Source organism: Xiphophorus couchianus, chromosome 5 (genome assembly GCF_001444195.1).
Source record: "Xiphophorus couchianus chromosome 5, X_couchianus-1.0, whole genome shotgun sequence".
NCBI lineage: Eukaryota > Metazoa > Chordata > Actinopteri > Cyprinodontiformes > Poeciliidae > Xiphophorus > Xiphophorus couchianus.
The window spans coordinates 26822955-26838867 of NC_040232.1; the positions used below are offsets into that span (position 1 = coordinate 26822955).

General features: G+C 38.2%; 1 protein-coding gene across 3 annotated transcripts in view; it reads right to left on the bottom strand.

The window, feature by feature from the left end:
* znf236 (zinc finger protein 236) overlaps positions 1-7367 on the bottom strand; it is a 66810-nt gene extending 59443 nt beyond the window's left edge. For all 3 annotated transcript variants that reach the window (XM_028018099.1, XM_028018100.1, XM_028018098.1), the window contains exons 1-4: positions 7229-7367; positions 4861-4967; positions 1804-1968; positions 1548-1726 (exon numbers count right to left, since the gene is read on the bottom strand). In XM_028018099.1, coding sequence (XP_027873900.1) covers positions 1548-1726; positions 1804-1968; positions 4861-4967; positions 7229-7343 — 566 coding nt within the window. In that variant the 5' untranslated portion in view covers positions 7344-7367. The remainder of the gene's footprint in view (positions 1-1547; positions 1727-1803; positions 1969-4860; positions 4968-7228) is intronic.
* Between the last annotated feature and the right edge of the window lie 8546 nt (positions 7368-15913).

The window sequence follows — 15913 nt, forward strand, 5'->3', positions numbered from 1 at the left end:
TATATATATAATTTTTACTATAAAATTAAAGGGAAGTTTTGGCATGTTTTCCCGTTTTTTTCCATGGAATAATCACATTGAATTTCTACAATAGGAAGACACTCAAAGCACCAGGAAAATGTTTATAGACTTTTGAAAATATATTTGCATATTTTTCTACAAACATCTATGTCACAAGGAAGACAATTTATCCATCCTCGTTTTATACTTGTCTTTTTTTCCTTTTAAGTTGTGTGTTTTCCTTTATTTTAAGACCTAAAAATGGAAACAAAGTAGTGGTCATAAAAATTACAACAAATTACTTACGGTAGATATACTTAACAAAATTATAAGATGCTCTTTTGCGGAAAAACGTCGGGTAATGTTTGTGGCTCTCAAAAAGTTTAGAATAATAAATGTACATAATTTAATTTTGCACAAGATGTACAAACTTTTGTGGCTGTAATATGTCAAAAACTCAAGATGAATTACAAGTATCTATGGGCTCAGATGCCCTCCAGCTCTCAGGATGGCATCATAAACTGTTTACAGCTTATCGCAACATTATGAAGAGCGAAGTAAATCACACAATAATGTACCGCCATATTCAATAACTTGAATGACAGTGAGTCTCATTTGTGAGATTAGGAGTACCTTCTGAAGAGAACCTTTGAAACGGCATGAAACACGTTTCATAGAGCACACTTACAAAATGTTTCATTGGTCTGATGTGATATTCTAGTCTTGAATGTTGTGTTTTCATTAGCTGTAAGCAGAAAACCATCACAATGAACAGAAATAAAGGCTTGAAAACCAATTAACATTTATAATGTGTATCACTTGGTGAATTGAGTTACTGAAACAAGTTACGTTTTCAGAAATATTTAAATTTAATGAATGCATCAGAACTCAGGAGAGGGACATTGGCAAGTGTTATTAAACTTGACAGATTGAAATTAATGGAGTTTTAAATAGAGCTGCACCGATACGATATTGATATCTGTATCAATGCTGAAACACATTCTAGATTGTATATCGGTGAAAATGTGTCCAATCCAAAGGGGAAGATCTATTGAGTCATTCTATGCTTTTTGCTCTGAACGCCGTCATGCTTTTTTATGTATTTTACATTATATTTTAAATTCCTAATTGCACTTTCTGATCCATTTGAAAGTTTGCTACAGTTTATCTTTGACCAAGGTAGTCAACCTATTTTTTTATCCGTTCATGTTTCTTTATTATTTATTTTACACTGGCTTTTATACTTCTACTTGCGCTGGTTGAACAAATTAATTTTTACTTAATTAAATTTTTACATGTTTGAGCACGTTTGTGAAGCTATTGCTGTATTTAAGTGCACTGTACTGGTCCAGAGTTATCAAATACATTTGTAATTCACTACATTTAGTCTGTGTTTAAAAAAAAGAAACATTTTAAGTCAATTCAGCTGTTTTTCTGTGTCGGATCGTATCGGTGAGACTCGGGTATCTGGATCGGTATCGGAAGTGAAAAAAGTGAACGGGTGCATCTGTAGTTTTAAACTCGCTTTGGTTTTGAGCCCGGCTTACCTCATCTTGACATGACTCTTTGTGTGCTCCCTCAGCTGCACGAACGTCTTGAACTCCTTGCTGCAGGTTTTGCAGGTGTACACCTTAATGCCCGAAAGCTCCTTCCGGTGCTCCTCCATGTGCAGCGAGAGCTGGCTCTGGAGGACGAACTCGTCGCCGCACTCCGCGCAGATGAGGTTCTGCAAAGAGCAGAGCACTCAGAAACAATAACCAGTCAAGTTTGGCGTTGAACGCAAACCGGAGGAGGCGAGCTCACCTCCTCTTTCTTGTGCAGCATGACGTGGGATTTGAGGCCCGCGACACGGGAGAACTTCTTGTTGCAGACGGGGCAGGTGAAGTCGGACGTGTTGTGTGTGGACTTGTGCAGCGTGAGGTTGAACTCCACGTTGAACGTCTGCGGGCACTGGTCGCAGCGGTGAGGCTGCGGAGAGGAGGCAGAGGTTGTAATGTGATAGCAATAACGCAGCCCAATAGCAGTCTCGCGAGTTTTCCTTCCTGAATCAGTTCATGTTGCCTTAACAGGTGGAAGAGACAGAGTCGATAGAGTAAATGTATCTTAAAAAAAATAAATAATAATACAGCAGCATTTTAAATGAGGTGAAAGTGGCACCAAAACTAATTTTCCTTTCCATCTGTGGGGTCGGCTGACTTCATTTATGAATCCAGTCAGTTAAACTGACTCCTGCGTCTCAGTCAGAGAGACAGGCTGCCGCTCTTCAGCCTGGAGAGAATTCAAATCAAATGGAGTCCTTCCCTTTGAAAAGGCAGATAAGTACATGTGAAGCAAAGCGGGAGAGTGGGTTTTATTACTGTCTTTTTACATGAATAACAATCAGACAATCAAGCAGTTTTTCTGAGCCACTGAGAGTAGGACCTGATGTCAAGCATTCAGGAAGACAATAAGGGGCGTTGCTGTTCATGAAAAGAGGAAGATCAAAACTTAAATGCGACACGACAAAGTTTTACCCCCAGGGCAAAAGTTGCTGCTGGCCAGCTAAATGGATCAAGGTATGCCAAGTTATTAAAAAAAATATACATTATGGATTCCAAAGAGATGAAGAGCCGGATTGACTCAACGAGTCACTGCAAGGCTGTCTGAAGGCTGAGACTAAACGGAGGATTTTCAACTCTGTCTCCAACAACTCAACTCTGGCAATTCAATTGAATCCTAAATAAAAATGTGCTATGTGCTAAATCACATAGATCATTAATTTATGATCTATGTGATTTAGCAAGGGGTGTAATTATATATTTTAGGGGGAGGGGTAGAAGAGGTTTAATTTAATAAATCAAAGCGTCATTTAAAAAGTGCTTTATGTATGAAAGGTTGTCTTTGTTTCTTTTTGGATAACTGTCACAAATTTGCATCAATCTTGTTTTGGTCTAAATACAGCCAAGTTATTAAACCCCCAGCCTATTTGTGGTTTACTATTCACTATTTATACATGGAAATTTTGCCTATTTGTGGACTTTCTCATAGAGCATATCTTAAATATTCAAAAGAAAATGCCTCTTGGAAAGCTGAACTACCTAGGCACATTGCTCCTTGAATTGCTGTTGGCTGAGATCTGCAAAGCAACCAATCAAGGAACGCCATTTATTTTCCTTGGCGCTGATTGACGGCAGCCCCAGTCAGAGCGGAGATAAGAAAAATTGTAGACATTAGCTTCTGCGATAGTGGTAAGACAGTTTCCACTGCAAGCATTGCATATTAAGATATATTTGGTGTTTGAATAAGCATTCTTAGATGGGGTCTCACGTAGTTAGCTATTCGGAAGCAGCAAACAGCCCTCAGAAATACTGTATTATAAACGACGGTTGATACATATGCAACCCATACGAAGACCCAAATTAGAACTATTTTGCTGCAGTCTAGTGAAAGGAGTGTACAACATTCGGGGAATAAAAGAGGAAGTGAACACACCCTTTGACTAATTCCCAAAGAGTTGAAATAGCCTAACATGTCCAGGACAGGTTCCTTGAACGGTGTACACATTTCACAAGGTCAGAAGGATTCCTTAGGTTACAGAAATCCTGTTTCAGGAAAATACAAGTGGAGCAGAACAGTCCTGTAAAAATAGTACTTGTCATCATCAGTCAGAGCTGTAATACAAAAATACAATACTGACCACTCTATTTCAGAGTGGTACTGAAAAACAGAGAGAGCAGATGCTGCTTTTCTGCACGTAACGGTATAGCTTCCTCCGAGTGAGTCATAGCAAGCCCATAAGAGTGGCTCAGGTAGCTACTGACACATACTTCACACATGACAATCCCCTCTTCCTTTGTTTATGTGGCCACTGTGATAGCTCACAGTTGACAAAAAGGCACATCAGCACTCTCACACTTTTCATCGATACACAGCAAGTCTCAAGCAACTCTTATTTATCAGCACTTCAGTTCAAAGTCACTCCCCCACAGACATCTTCAATAAGCAGTGAGAGCAGAACTCTCTTATGTAGCACCACCAATAAAATACTGCCCTGCTGTACAGTTTGCTAAGAAATGCAGGGTGGACTTTACAAAAGCTGTGGTAGAGAATTGTGGGCCACATTTCAGTGTCAATAGATGGGCAAAGCTGGAAAGGTTTTCCCATGTTATTGCAGAAAAAGATGCTTCTAGAAAGTGTTGACTCAGGGCCTGAATATAAATATACACTTCACAGATTCACTATCGGTACAATTTTGTTTTTTTTAAAGAAAGTAAATATTTCCTTCAACTGTTCAATTTTTATATAGTAGTTTTTATTTTTACTAAGCACTGTTATCAATTATTACGTGCGTTTTGCATAAAATAATACACTTAAATTTGCCACAGAGGGAAAAATAAAGGACTATTAATTTAAGAGATGTGAGGGGCACAACTAAAAAAAAAAGATAGAATTTGTGTGTGTGACTTCATCTACAAATGTATTTTTAATTTTATAAGATTGTTTATTAGATTTTACATTTATGTCTTGACTGAAAAAGATGACTCTGTCGGTCTAAAATCTAAAACATGATTCTCTGGGGTGGCCTACATTATTCATGAGTGGGCCCCGGCCCCATCATAACCCCCCTCGGGGGCGCAACTGGATATAAGTACTTTAGCAATCTAATGTATGATCAAATGATAACTACAAAGTCAAGGCGTAAAAACCTAAATTGAAATAAATCAATTTTCCAGTAAGAATTTATGGCGAATATTTACCAAAATAATCATCCAGCGCATTTAGAGCAAACCTAAAAAAAGACAAGTGGTTTTCCCACGGTTAGGCCAGTCCTACGCAGCGACCCGTAACTGAAGGCTCACACTTCATGAGATGCGGCTATACCTTATCGTTAAGCTCATGTTCACGGAGATGTTTCTGTAGCTTGCTTTCTTTGGTGAAGGTCTGGGAGCAAATGGTGCACTTCTTTTCCCGCGACCCATCACTGAAACCTGTCGGAGAAACAGAAACGGCGGTTCAAGAGGCTTTTTGAAGAACACATAAAGTTCTTGCGATGCAAAGTCTTTTACATGAATCTATGCGGCAAAGACAGTATGTTTACTTGTTAAATAATTAACTAGATGCGTACTTTACCAAAGAGAAGTACAACGTTTTGATCTGACCCTAGTTCGAAAAGGAAGTCTCAAGACTTCCTTTTCTTTTCAAGGATGAAGAGAAGATCTTTATTGAGCAATTAACTACTTTCTTTACTAGAAATGACTAAGGAATATACCAGTCTGGATTTATTGAAAACCTCAGCACAGGGACAGAAACAGCAAGTGTCTGCTGCAGGAAAAGTATCAAGCGTGTATCACTGGATTTGATCAAATTTATCTCAATAATTAGGCTGGCATTTCTGAGAACATTTTTCCATCTGATTTTCAGGATAGATCTTCTACTGTGGCCACGGAAAACCTTTAGTTATCCTCAATAAAGATAATGTGTAGGAGGTGCCTCAGGGTTCCATCCTTGGACATCTCAGGTTTTTTCGGTGAAAACCTCTACCAATTTTGAAATCATCTAACCTTTAAGAAAGTCTGTCAATTTTAGCTAAAAGAGAATGAGAGAAAGTTATATTTTTTCTCTTCTAAATTTATGTATTCCTCCTCGCTACACCTCTAAGATGATACAAAATGCATCAGCTAGACCTCTTACTTAAACTAAAAAAGGTAGAAAACATGGCACCCGTTTTTGTGTATATTTATTGGCTAATGCTGAATATCAAAATTGATTTTGCAATTCTTTGAAAGCCTGTTCTGGCATTGGTCAAAGCTTAGATTTGCTAACACCACACACTCGTGTGTGTGCAAAGTCCTAGGGTCAAAGCTTTTCCGACTTCTACAACACAAATAACAGCTAAAAACTAACCGTAAGCGATCTTGTTCAATTAGGCCAAAAATGATCTGTAACAGTCTGAAACAATCAGATTGGCAAATTCTCTCTCACCTTTAAAAACAATCAGAAACATATACATTTGAAAGAAGGCTTTTTTGTGCCTCCAAACGTTTCTTAGAAGTTCAAGGAGTTTAAAAAAAGTCTTATTTCATGTATTAAAATGTATCTATTGTTGCGTCTTAACTGATTTGTTTTTAAACCAAATTGCACTTCCTAATATTTTTTAACATGCTATATGGAGTTGGGCTCAAAAATGTTAAGCAGATTTACATTTATATGATTTTGATTCAGCCAAAAATGGTTGGAAATGATAAAGCATGTTAAAATATTATATTTTAACAAACAGCACCTCAAACACCCCTCTAAATAAACAATAGAAAAGCCTTTATTGGTGTTACAGCATTTGCTTGCTGTGACAAACCCTTTTAGATGTCTAAGTGTGAATGGAGTTTATTGCTATAGTTGTTCTTGCTCACAAAAACTGCACAAATAGCACTCCAAATATTGAGTATGGCTTTATTCAAATCATCTGTTTGGGTGGAACTCATTCAACTTGGTATCAGTTCTTCACCGGGTGCAACACGCCCACTTTAGCTGCTTTCCGACACTTTTTTAACAGGTTGGTCGGGCAAAGCGATTGCATCTTAATGTATTCACTAACGTGGGATGTCTATTTGACTATATCTTTAAATTTTGCATCGCCTCTCTAACGTGTCATTTACACTGAAAAGCCAAACGTACCATAACAATGCATGTCGTCAGATACAACCCTTAAATGACGACTAAACTAATGCAATTCTACATTTATGTCGTCACGTCGTGACAACTGAGGTTGGAACAACTTTTTTGTAACGAGCTGAATCCGTGAGAACCTGGAAAGCCTCACCACGGCGCTCCACAGCAACAAACTAACCACGGCAAACAGTTTAGCGTGCTAACTGTGATGCTAATAGTGGCAAAGCGAGCTAGTTAGCAACATTAGGCTAACAACGAACTACGTATAAACAAATATTACCTTTAAAAAGGCTAACTCTAACCAACACTAAGCGGTACCACAGCTTGCTCCGCTCCTCACGGACACCAATTTACACTGGAAGCCAATAAGAAGAGCCACCGAAACGTTATTAATATCATTCCGCCTCAATCACTCCTTCGCCGCACAAAGCAAAGCCCACACGCAATACTATATCCGGGGACTATATACACTACATTCAAGTGTTAATAAATAGGCTGCGGAGATACTTGGCAAAATAATACCCGGCTTTTTGGATAGCCCATAATAAGTGCTATTTATTTCTTGCATTTTGGTACTTGTTACCTGTTTCGTCCTTTCTATCTAGGTTCAGTTTGCGAGGCCGGCCCCGCGGCATAGTTCCTGTGCTCAAGACGGTTGTGCTGTGAACGATTCGCTTCCAAAATGGCGATTCGGTCATCTGTAGACAGTAGCGACTCAATGAAGGCTCTCAAATACACGGAGTAGAGAGACATCTACTGTTTGTCACAATGTACATGCAGTTTCAGAAATGCGCTAAGCTTTGTAGAGATGAGCATATAGTTATACTATAAATAAGTGCGCTTGTTGAAATATTTGGGAATGACGTTCAAATTTCAAATATGGTCTCATAGAGGGAAGGGATCACTTCAAATATCAGTCAAAGAAATGACAGCTATCTTAAAGTCTTTTGATATTTATAGGCTACTGAAAGGAAAATTAACACGAACTTTCTGTAGATACAAATGTTCTTCAAAACTTTATTTCAGAAAAGCATTTTTTTAAGTGTTCTACAGCTTTTCGATTGCACACAATAACTTCTTAATTGTGTGTTTGAAACTTAAAAAATCTTATTTAATTGGAAGAGACATGAGTTCTTTAACTGGGTTTTTATCAGTATGAGAAAGTAACATTTTCTGATGTGTTTCAACTCACAAATACTACTATGAGTAGTGTCACAGTCATACAATATAATACATTAAAGATATTTTTGTTGTAATACAATTAAATTGCAAAATAAATACATTTATTTGAAAAAAGATCAACTTAAACATGAAATTTCTTAAATGAATTTGAAATATGCATATTTAAAATATTTTCATTCAATTCTGTTTTCATCAAATTATGTGTACAATTATTCATCTCTGCGTACTGTAGAACATAGGGTGAGCAAAAAGTGCCACAATGTAAAAAATTTATTCTGAAAATAATATTTATATATGTCACAGTTAAAAAATATTTTAATAGATTTATTGATAAATATATCAGTGGTTATTTCCATGCCAATAACTGCTTCAGATAAATAACATTGCATTTAATTCCATTAATTAAAATGCAGATTCATTGTTTTAGCTCATAAATGAATACTATGTAAATAAATATATTTTTAAAAATATTTCATTGTAAAAGTGTAACTTGTAAAATTTACATAATTATTTACATGTCAGTACAATATAATCAGATGTTAAATTCTGAAATATAATAACAATAATGAGGAGTAGAGCATCTGTAGTGCTGCTGAATGACTTTGAAGAGTGGGTGTGATGGAAATTTTAACCTATCATCAAATAAATCGTTTCAGAAACATATTTTAATAATTATAGATTAGATTCAACGTATTATTTGTGTATTTCTGTCCAATTTAAAATAAATTATGGCAATTAGTTATTATCTAATTTTAGACAAACTCCAATTCACGTTTTTTTTAAAGACGTCCCTAATTGACGTCACTATCTTTTATCACCAGCAGAGGGAGGCAGTGAGTTTTAAACCAGTTAGGTCATTTACTTGACAACAATCCTGGAAATGCCACTAAGAAGACTTTGCTTGTGATGTAGGATTTTCCTGCTGCTCATGAATCCTGTTCTCTGAGGTGCTGTGGCTGGTTTACCTCAGGCAGCAGGGAACAGGAACAAGGGTGTGCTGCTGGTGAGTTTGCCAGTCGTTAACAAGGTTCGTCTGGTGTGCTGTGTGCTTGTAAAACATACATGGGCAGAACAATCCACGCAAACGCCACATAGAAAATCCCAAGGGTGTGTTCCACAAATATTGTTGTTGCAAGGCCTACAGTGCAAACTGAACTCCACACTCAAGACACTTGACAGAGTAAACAAAAAGGCATACAGGAAAATGCGTCACACAGTTGCTAAAAGTGCTTCTCAAAAGTATTCACTCCCTTGAGGGTTGTTTTTCCTTAACATTTTCCCACAACATAATCACGATCCTCAACATATTTTTGTGCATACCTTTGAAGTGGAGGGAAAATGCAAAGTTTTAAATCTATTTTACAAATCCAAATCTGAAAAGGGTCAATGGTTTGTAGAATTGCCTTTGTTGTGGTTATTATCCATTCACTTATCTATCATCTATGCTGCTTAACTGCTCATGATCACCAACAGACCTGCTGCCTATCTCGAGTGGTCACTTGGAAAGTGGTATGGTACAATGTGGACAATTCACCAGAGGCCAGTCTAACTACCATGCATCTTTTGGACAGTGGGAAGAAGCCAGAATAGCCGAAGACAACCTGCAGATGCACAAGTAGATTATGCAAAAAGTAGCAAAACGTACCAACAACTGCACCACTTGCCAGCCTGTCTCGTTATGCTTTTTTCCTTTGTAAAACAGCTCGAGCAAACTGACTCCATCTCTAAATATCAATTTTCAAACCTTGGCACATTCTCATTTGAATTAATTCTAGGCTTTGACTCTGCTAGTCAAACACATCATGTGCATGAACTGAAACCAGTCCATCGTAGCTCAGTCTGTGTACAGTAGTTAGGTTGGTTGTTCTGCTAGAAATGGAATCTCCACCTCGGTCTTAACTCTTTTGACGTTGATTGAGAAATAATAAGATTTCAAAGCGTCAGAAGTTCTACAAATCTGGTTTTCAAACTGAGGCTTGCTTAATCCCTTCTTGGATTTTAGCAATATATTTAAGAAACAGCCAATCAGAGATGAGCCTATACTGCAAGAGAAGATTTAAAAAAAAAAAAAAAAAGCTTAGCCACACAATAATGCAACTTGAGCATGCTATCATGGCCATAAATAGACGCCCATCTGTTGTGTGGATGTGGATGTTGCGGGACATAAATCACATTGTTAGAGCCTGATTGTCTCAGCAACATTTTCCTCTGAGATAAGACCCAACAGGTGACTCTCGCCTGTGTTTTTCTTCATTTTCCAAACAGGTAAAGTCAGCTGCTTCCCTCTTCGCAAATTAGTAAACCAGCATTCACACTCATTTTGGGAGCACATCTGTTCCTCTGGCTGGGCCGCAGGTTATTCAAACGGGGCCTCCATGGTTGCGCGCGCCCACCAATCTGCCCGCACCAAAACAAAAGGAATGGACATCCCTCTGACCTTGTGGGGACTTCTCACACCCCTCTTTCCTCCCTTTCCCTTTTCTTTCGGCGCTGTGGTGTTCTTTTCTTCCCTCTGCACCGCAGTCAAGAGGAGGGAGATCAATCATTGCAATTGTCATGAGCTCTGGGAGTGGGGCCAGCAGGAACTGGAGATGTGTTGATGTCTCATGTTGGGAAAAACACGCAGAGAGAAAGCAAAAAGCAAGCGAGCGAGCTGTTGCCCCCGTCCCTCTGCTCGTCTTGTCATTCATGTTAACGAGCATCACCAGCTGGCCCTGACATCAGTGATACCGGTCGGGTCTTTTCCACAAGGCCGGTACTAGACGTGAGTCAGACTTAGAAATGGGGTGCTTGTTTGCAGCACTTTGCAGATGAGGTATCCTGTGAAAAAGGCCAACAGAATTAAAGATTTATCACCTGATTTCGTGCCTCGGTGACATTAGACTGTTCAAAGAAACATTAAGAAACATTACCGGTCTGAAAGATCACATTACTGTTTTTTTTTTTGGTTCATATTGTAATCCTTTTCTAAAATCCAGACCAAGTATTCTATGACTGAAACTTGATATTTACATAAGTTGCAATAAAAAAAATGGATGCACAATCTTTTTATTTGTCACATTATATCAGACTAAACTGTTCCTTTTTTTTCGGTCTGTATCAAAAGTAGTTCTTTTTCCCCAAATGCTGCAATATCAAGAGAGGAAATCCTTTATTACCTTCTTCAATCTTTGAAGTTTATATAAAGCAAACTATGTCTTTAAATCATTTGAGAAAGACCAGATGGTGATATTATGGCTTTGTAAGCTTCTGGTTAAATTACAACATTTGTTAGTGGAATTTTAGAAAGTTTTTTTGTTGTTGTTGTTGGCAATGGTTTGTAGTGGTTGGATGTGTCATGGCTAGAAGACCTATTCTGAGGAATTGGAAAACTCCTCACAAACCTCAGACAAAAAGAATGAATGAAATTCATGACAGAGACTCCCTCATTTGGTTTGGTGATTGTAAACAACATCCAGGTCAAAACGAATAAAAAGGGGGTTGATTCATGTAATTTATTAAATCATAAGATAGAGAGAGCATGGGGGAGTAGAGTCACTGTTTGTTTGTTTTGTTGACAATGTATCTATGTTTGGGGTCTGCTTTTATTTGACTGAAAATATGGAAATTTAATAAAAATTTACAATTTTTATTGCAACTGTCGTTGAGTCTATGTGAAGATTTAATTGTTAGATTTTGTTTTTTTATATTTACACGGTAAATAGAGGCACCTCTGTGGGTGAATCCAGAAGCAGCAACTCAGACTCAGTGCTGGCTTGTTTGAGATCATGGAACAATCAGAAGAAATCAGGCAAGACATTAGAAAAGCAACGGAGGAACTGAGTCTGGCTCATTCTTGGGTCTTCCTGATAACTAAACATGCCACTTTCACTTATTCAAATGGGAATGCAGTCATAAACATGATAACAATCTTTGGTTCAAAATGTGCGTCTCAGTCCCAGAATAAAACCAGACTGCCATCTAAAGATGCTGGCTTAAGATGCCTTTTCACAATACAAGTCATTAAAAATCATGCAGTAACATGATCCTCAAACTACTTCCTGTGGTCTACTTCATGGTTTGCACTAGCAGTAACATTCGGTTGTAGCTCATGTGACTCGCGTGACGTAAAAAAAAAAAGTGTTTCCATTGCAGCTTTGTGAAATAAATCAATTTCCATATGGCTAGCCAACCACCTCACCCTAGTGGAAAAAACACGTTTTTTTTTTTAATTGGCCTGCTTCCATTAATCAAATTTACTTTCAACATGTCAAATTGGGCAATTAAATGGTCAATGGAAGTGCTGCTAGTGAAACTAGTTACCCTGAGTTAACCTGTCATACAAGGTAACTCCGTGAGGAAAAACCCATCACTCCAAAAGTAACATAAAAAGCCAGATTACAGTTTGCAAGAGGACAGACAGTGTTCATTTTGGGAGACATGTCCAATGGTCTGATGAAACTGAAAGTGAAGTCAACGACCACAATGAAGGAAAGGGGGGGAAGTTTCCAAGTCTGATCACAACATCCCGTCTGTGAAGGTTGCATCAAGAACATCATGTGGAAATATTGCCTTAGCACAAATAGATCTTCCAAATGGATATTGGAAGTTATCCATCTTCCATATTGGAAGATATTCCATATTGGATATATGGACTATTGTAGAGTGAAGTGAGTCACTCTACGGTTGGCTTAGAGACAAAAAGTCAATGTTTCGGAGAAGCCATCTCAAAGGCTTGATCTCTGTTCAGTAGAGAGTTTGTGGGCAGAGCTGAAAAGTTGTAGATGAGCAAGGCGACCTGTACGAACCTGACTTGGTTACACTACTTCTGTTAGGAGGAATGGACCAAAATTCCAACAAACTGTAGTGAGAACCCTGCAGTACAAGATCCAACACATTTGACTTAAATCATACAGTGTAAAAGGGAATGCCACCAAATTCTAGAGAACTTCTTAGATTGTGGGGAAAAATGTGTCATTATTGTAAAACTTAGCAAATTCAAATAATTTACCAAATCCTATCGGACCTAAAACAGTAAAAGGTTTAGCATAATTTCATGTCAGACAGAAGGAAAACATAAACACAGTTCTTCTCTGTATGCATCATATGTAAATATTTATTCCAGAATGTGGCTGAGTGGTCCTCAGTGATGGATGAGACGGGAGCGGACAGGTCTTGACGTGACCCTTGGAACGACCTTGTTCAATAACATTTCACATTCTGCCAGCATTTCTTCTCCCAGGTGTGGCCTGGTGTCCCCCCACCCCGTGCTGTCAGGGAGCGCTGTCGGGATCCATGAAGCTGATCATTCTTCGGCTTCATGGTAACACCATCTGACAGCCGTGGTCACCATGACGATTCTCCCTAGTGGCCCTGCTCACAGGGGACCGAGAAGGCAAGGCTTATCACTCAGAGTATGCTACCAAGATGTCACGATTCTGAGCCTTGTTGGTAGAGAATTTATTTTGAATACAGTGATAAATATGCAAGAATTAACATATGAATGAGGCATTTGGAAAAAGATGTGACTTTTATCTGAGGTTTGGCAAATAAACATTTTAGTGGTATGCAGACATATACAACGCCAAGTGCCTTGTGGGTTGATTACTGATATGGGAGACCTAAAGACTTCCAAACCCTAAAAAAGTACAACTAAACTGTCTCTGCTCTCCTCCATGCTTGCTTTGTAGATTATATTGACTGCAGATTATAGCATTTTCCCCATGAATCCTCCACCCATCCACACCACACATCACTGATTTTCACAACCCATGTGAGAAACTTTGATTCTTACCTTAGTTTGTGTTCAGTTAACTTAAATTCAAGAACTCTTATTCCTGGTGTGTCTCCCTACTTATTTAGTGGAATCTGAGCCACAAGAATACACTTGCAAAAGTAGGCATGCCATTAAACCCTTTTCACATTGTGTTAGAATACAACCACAAACTTCACTGCATTTCGTTGGGATTTTTATGCAACCACAAGACACAGTCTCTCATCCAGTTTGACTGCTTAATTGGATGGAGAGCAATTTTCAGATCTTTACCAAAGGTTGTGGCGGTATCTTAGTAAAGAAATTGTTAAAGAAATTAGAAACCCACAATTTCTTATCCACTTGACTGCTAGATTCTATTTTCCACTGGTCTGTCACATAACATCCCAACAGGATACAGAGCTTTGTTCCTGTCGATTGACAAAATGTGGAAAAGCTCAAGCGGTGTGAATGGTTATGCATATTTTTTAATGAATTCAGTTTGAGAGGTTGCGATTAGTGTGATTAATACACTGTGTGCACTGTTATTAAGTATGTGAGCATAACATTTTTCTGCAAATTTTCCAACTCCAGGCTGAAGGCTTATGGGATTGAAGGGTATCAGATGTTGTGTATTTGTGTAACAACGTAGAGTGTGGCTTAAGAAGATCAACACACTATCAAAATATACCTAAATATTAGAAAGCTTAGAAAGATTAGAAAGCATTTTTGGCCAAAAATAGGCCAAAAAGAGATTTAAGTCACTCTAAAAAGTTTAACATTTCTCAGAGAGATTCAGCAATCATCAATTTGCCAAGATTGTAACGGATAGTAAATTGTAAACTAAATTACATATTTAAAAGAAAATGTGTAAATTATTCAAAACTGTAAATTATTTCAAGTGAAATTTGTAAACTATTTGAAATTATTTTCCACATTTTGCAGATTGTTTACAGATGTTTGTGTGTTTTGATTATCACTGTTGGTTGTTTATATTTAGTTTTGTTTAAGGGTGTATGCAGGTTTTCAATGACTGTTTTGTAGCTCATCGGATGCCGTAGCCAATGAGGGCAGGCCTTTTAAAAGCTGGCAGCTGTCAGTTGTGCTGTGAATGGCTGGAAAACAACAGCCATTCAGTGTCCAGAAGTACATTTGAACCTCAGCGAGGTTCAAATCACTTTTACTTTTTTACGTATTTTTGGGGAAGAGTTTCAGTAACATTTTGGACCGACTGAGACCTCTGTAGCCGTTAATTAATAAATCCTCACAAATACAGCTCACCTAATAATTGTGCGCCGTCTGCAGAGTGACTTCTGTTTGCATACCTGCGACTATTGCCTGGTGTAAGCTTGGGGGTGTATTATATCAGCTTCAGAGAGGAGGAGAGGAGAAAGTAAAGTACAGTAGATGCACTTGCTTATCCGCATCCCACATGGTGCGGTAAAGATGGTGAAAGAGTGATGGCTCCAGAAGAGGAGGGGGGGCTTCAATATAACAAACAAACAATAACAGAAAAAAAACCCAGTAATAACACTAAAGAGGATGCATGCAAGAGCACACACACAAAAACAAACTACACTACTTTAAAATAAGAGCTCAGTTCTCATGCGAGGTTTGGAAGACGAAATAGCATTGGAGGAGTGTTTTGTAATCAATAATGCATGGCTGTCCATCTTCGGAAGAGAGAAAAAGCCCCTCCAAACAGACCAGAGGCATCAGACACTTTACATTTCAAGCTGAAGGTCAGCAGTGCGGCTCAGACGTCCCCATCATCTTTTAATTGTGCCTCTTTCTTACATGGCCTGCACTGCGATGAGTCTGGTCAGGGAGAAATCTAAAAATCATTTGAAAGACTGGCGTGAAATGAAAGAAACGGCTAAATCACAGTTGGAGAGTTACAACAATACAGTCATATAACACACACACACACACACACACACACACACACAGCGCAACCAAAGAAATACTCCCTTGATACCAGAAGGTATTATAAACACAGCAAACATGAAGATCAAATATATTTGCATTTAGTGGGAATTGGGGATGGGAGGCTTAGCCTGCAAGTCATTTTCAATTATCCATCACATAATAAATAATTACAACAGAATACATTATGACTAGCCTATATTCTCATAAAACACACCATATGTGGTGCTTCAGTTCACATAATAAACTTTTATACTGTGGCTTTACTTGAAGTTATTATATTCCGGTTATGCATGCAAAGCATTTGAGCGTTCAGGAACATTTGAAAAGCATAAAACCTGTTTTGACGCATTGACATATCATACATTACAAAAATTGTCATTTGTGTTGCCTGTAATTAAAACACTGCACTCCCGCACAACAGCAGAG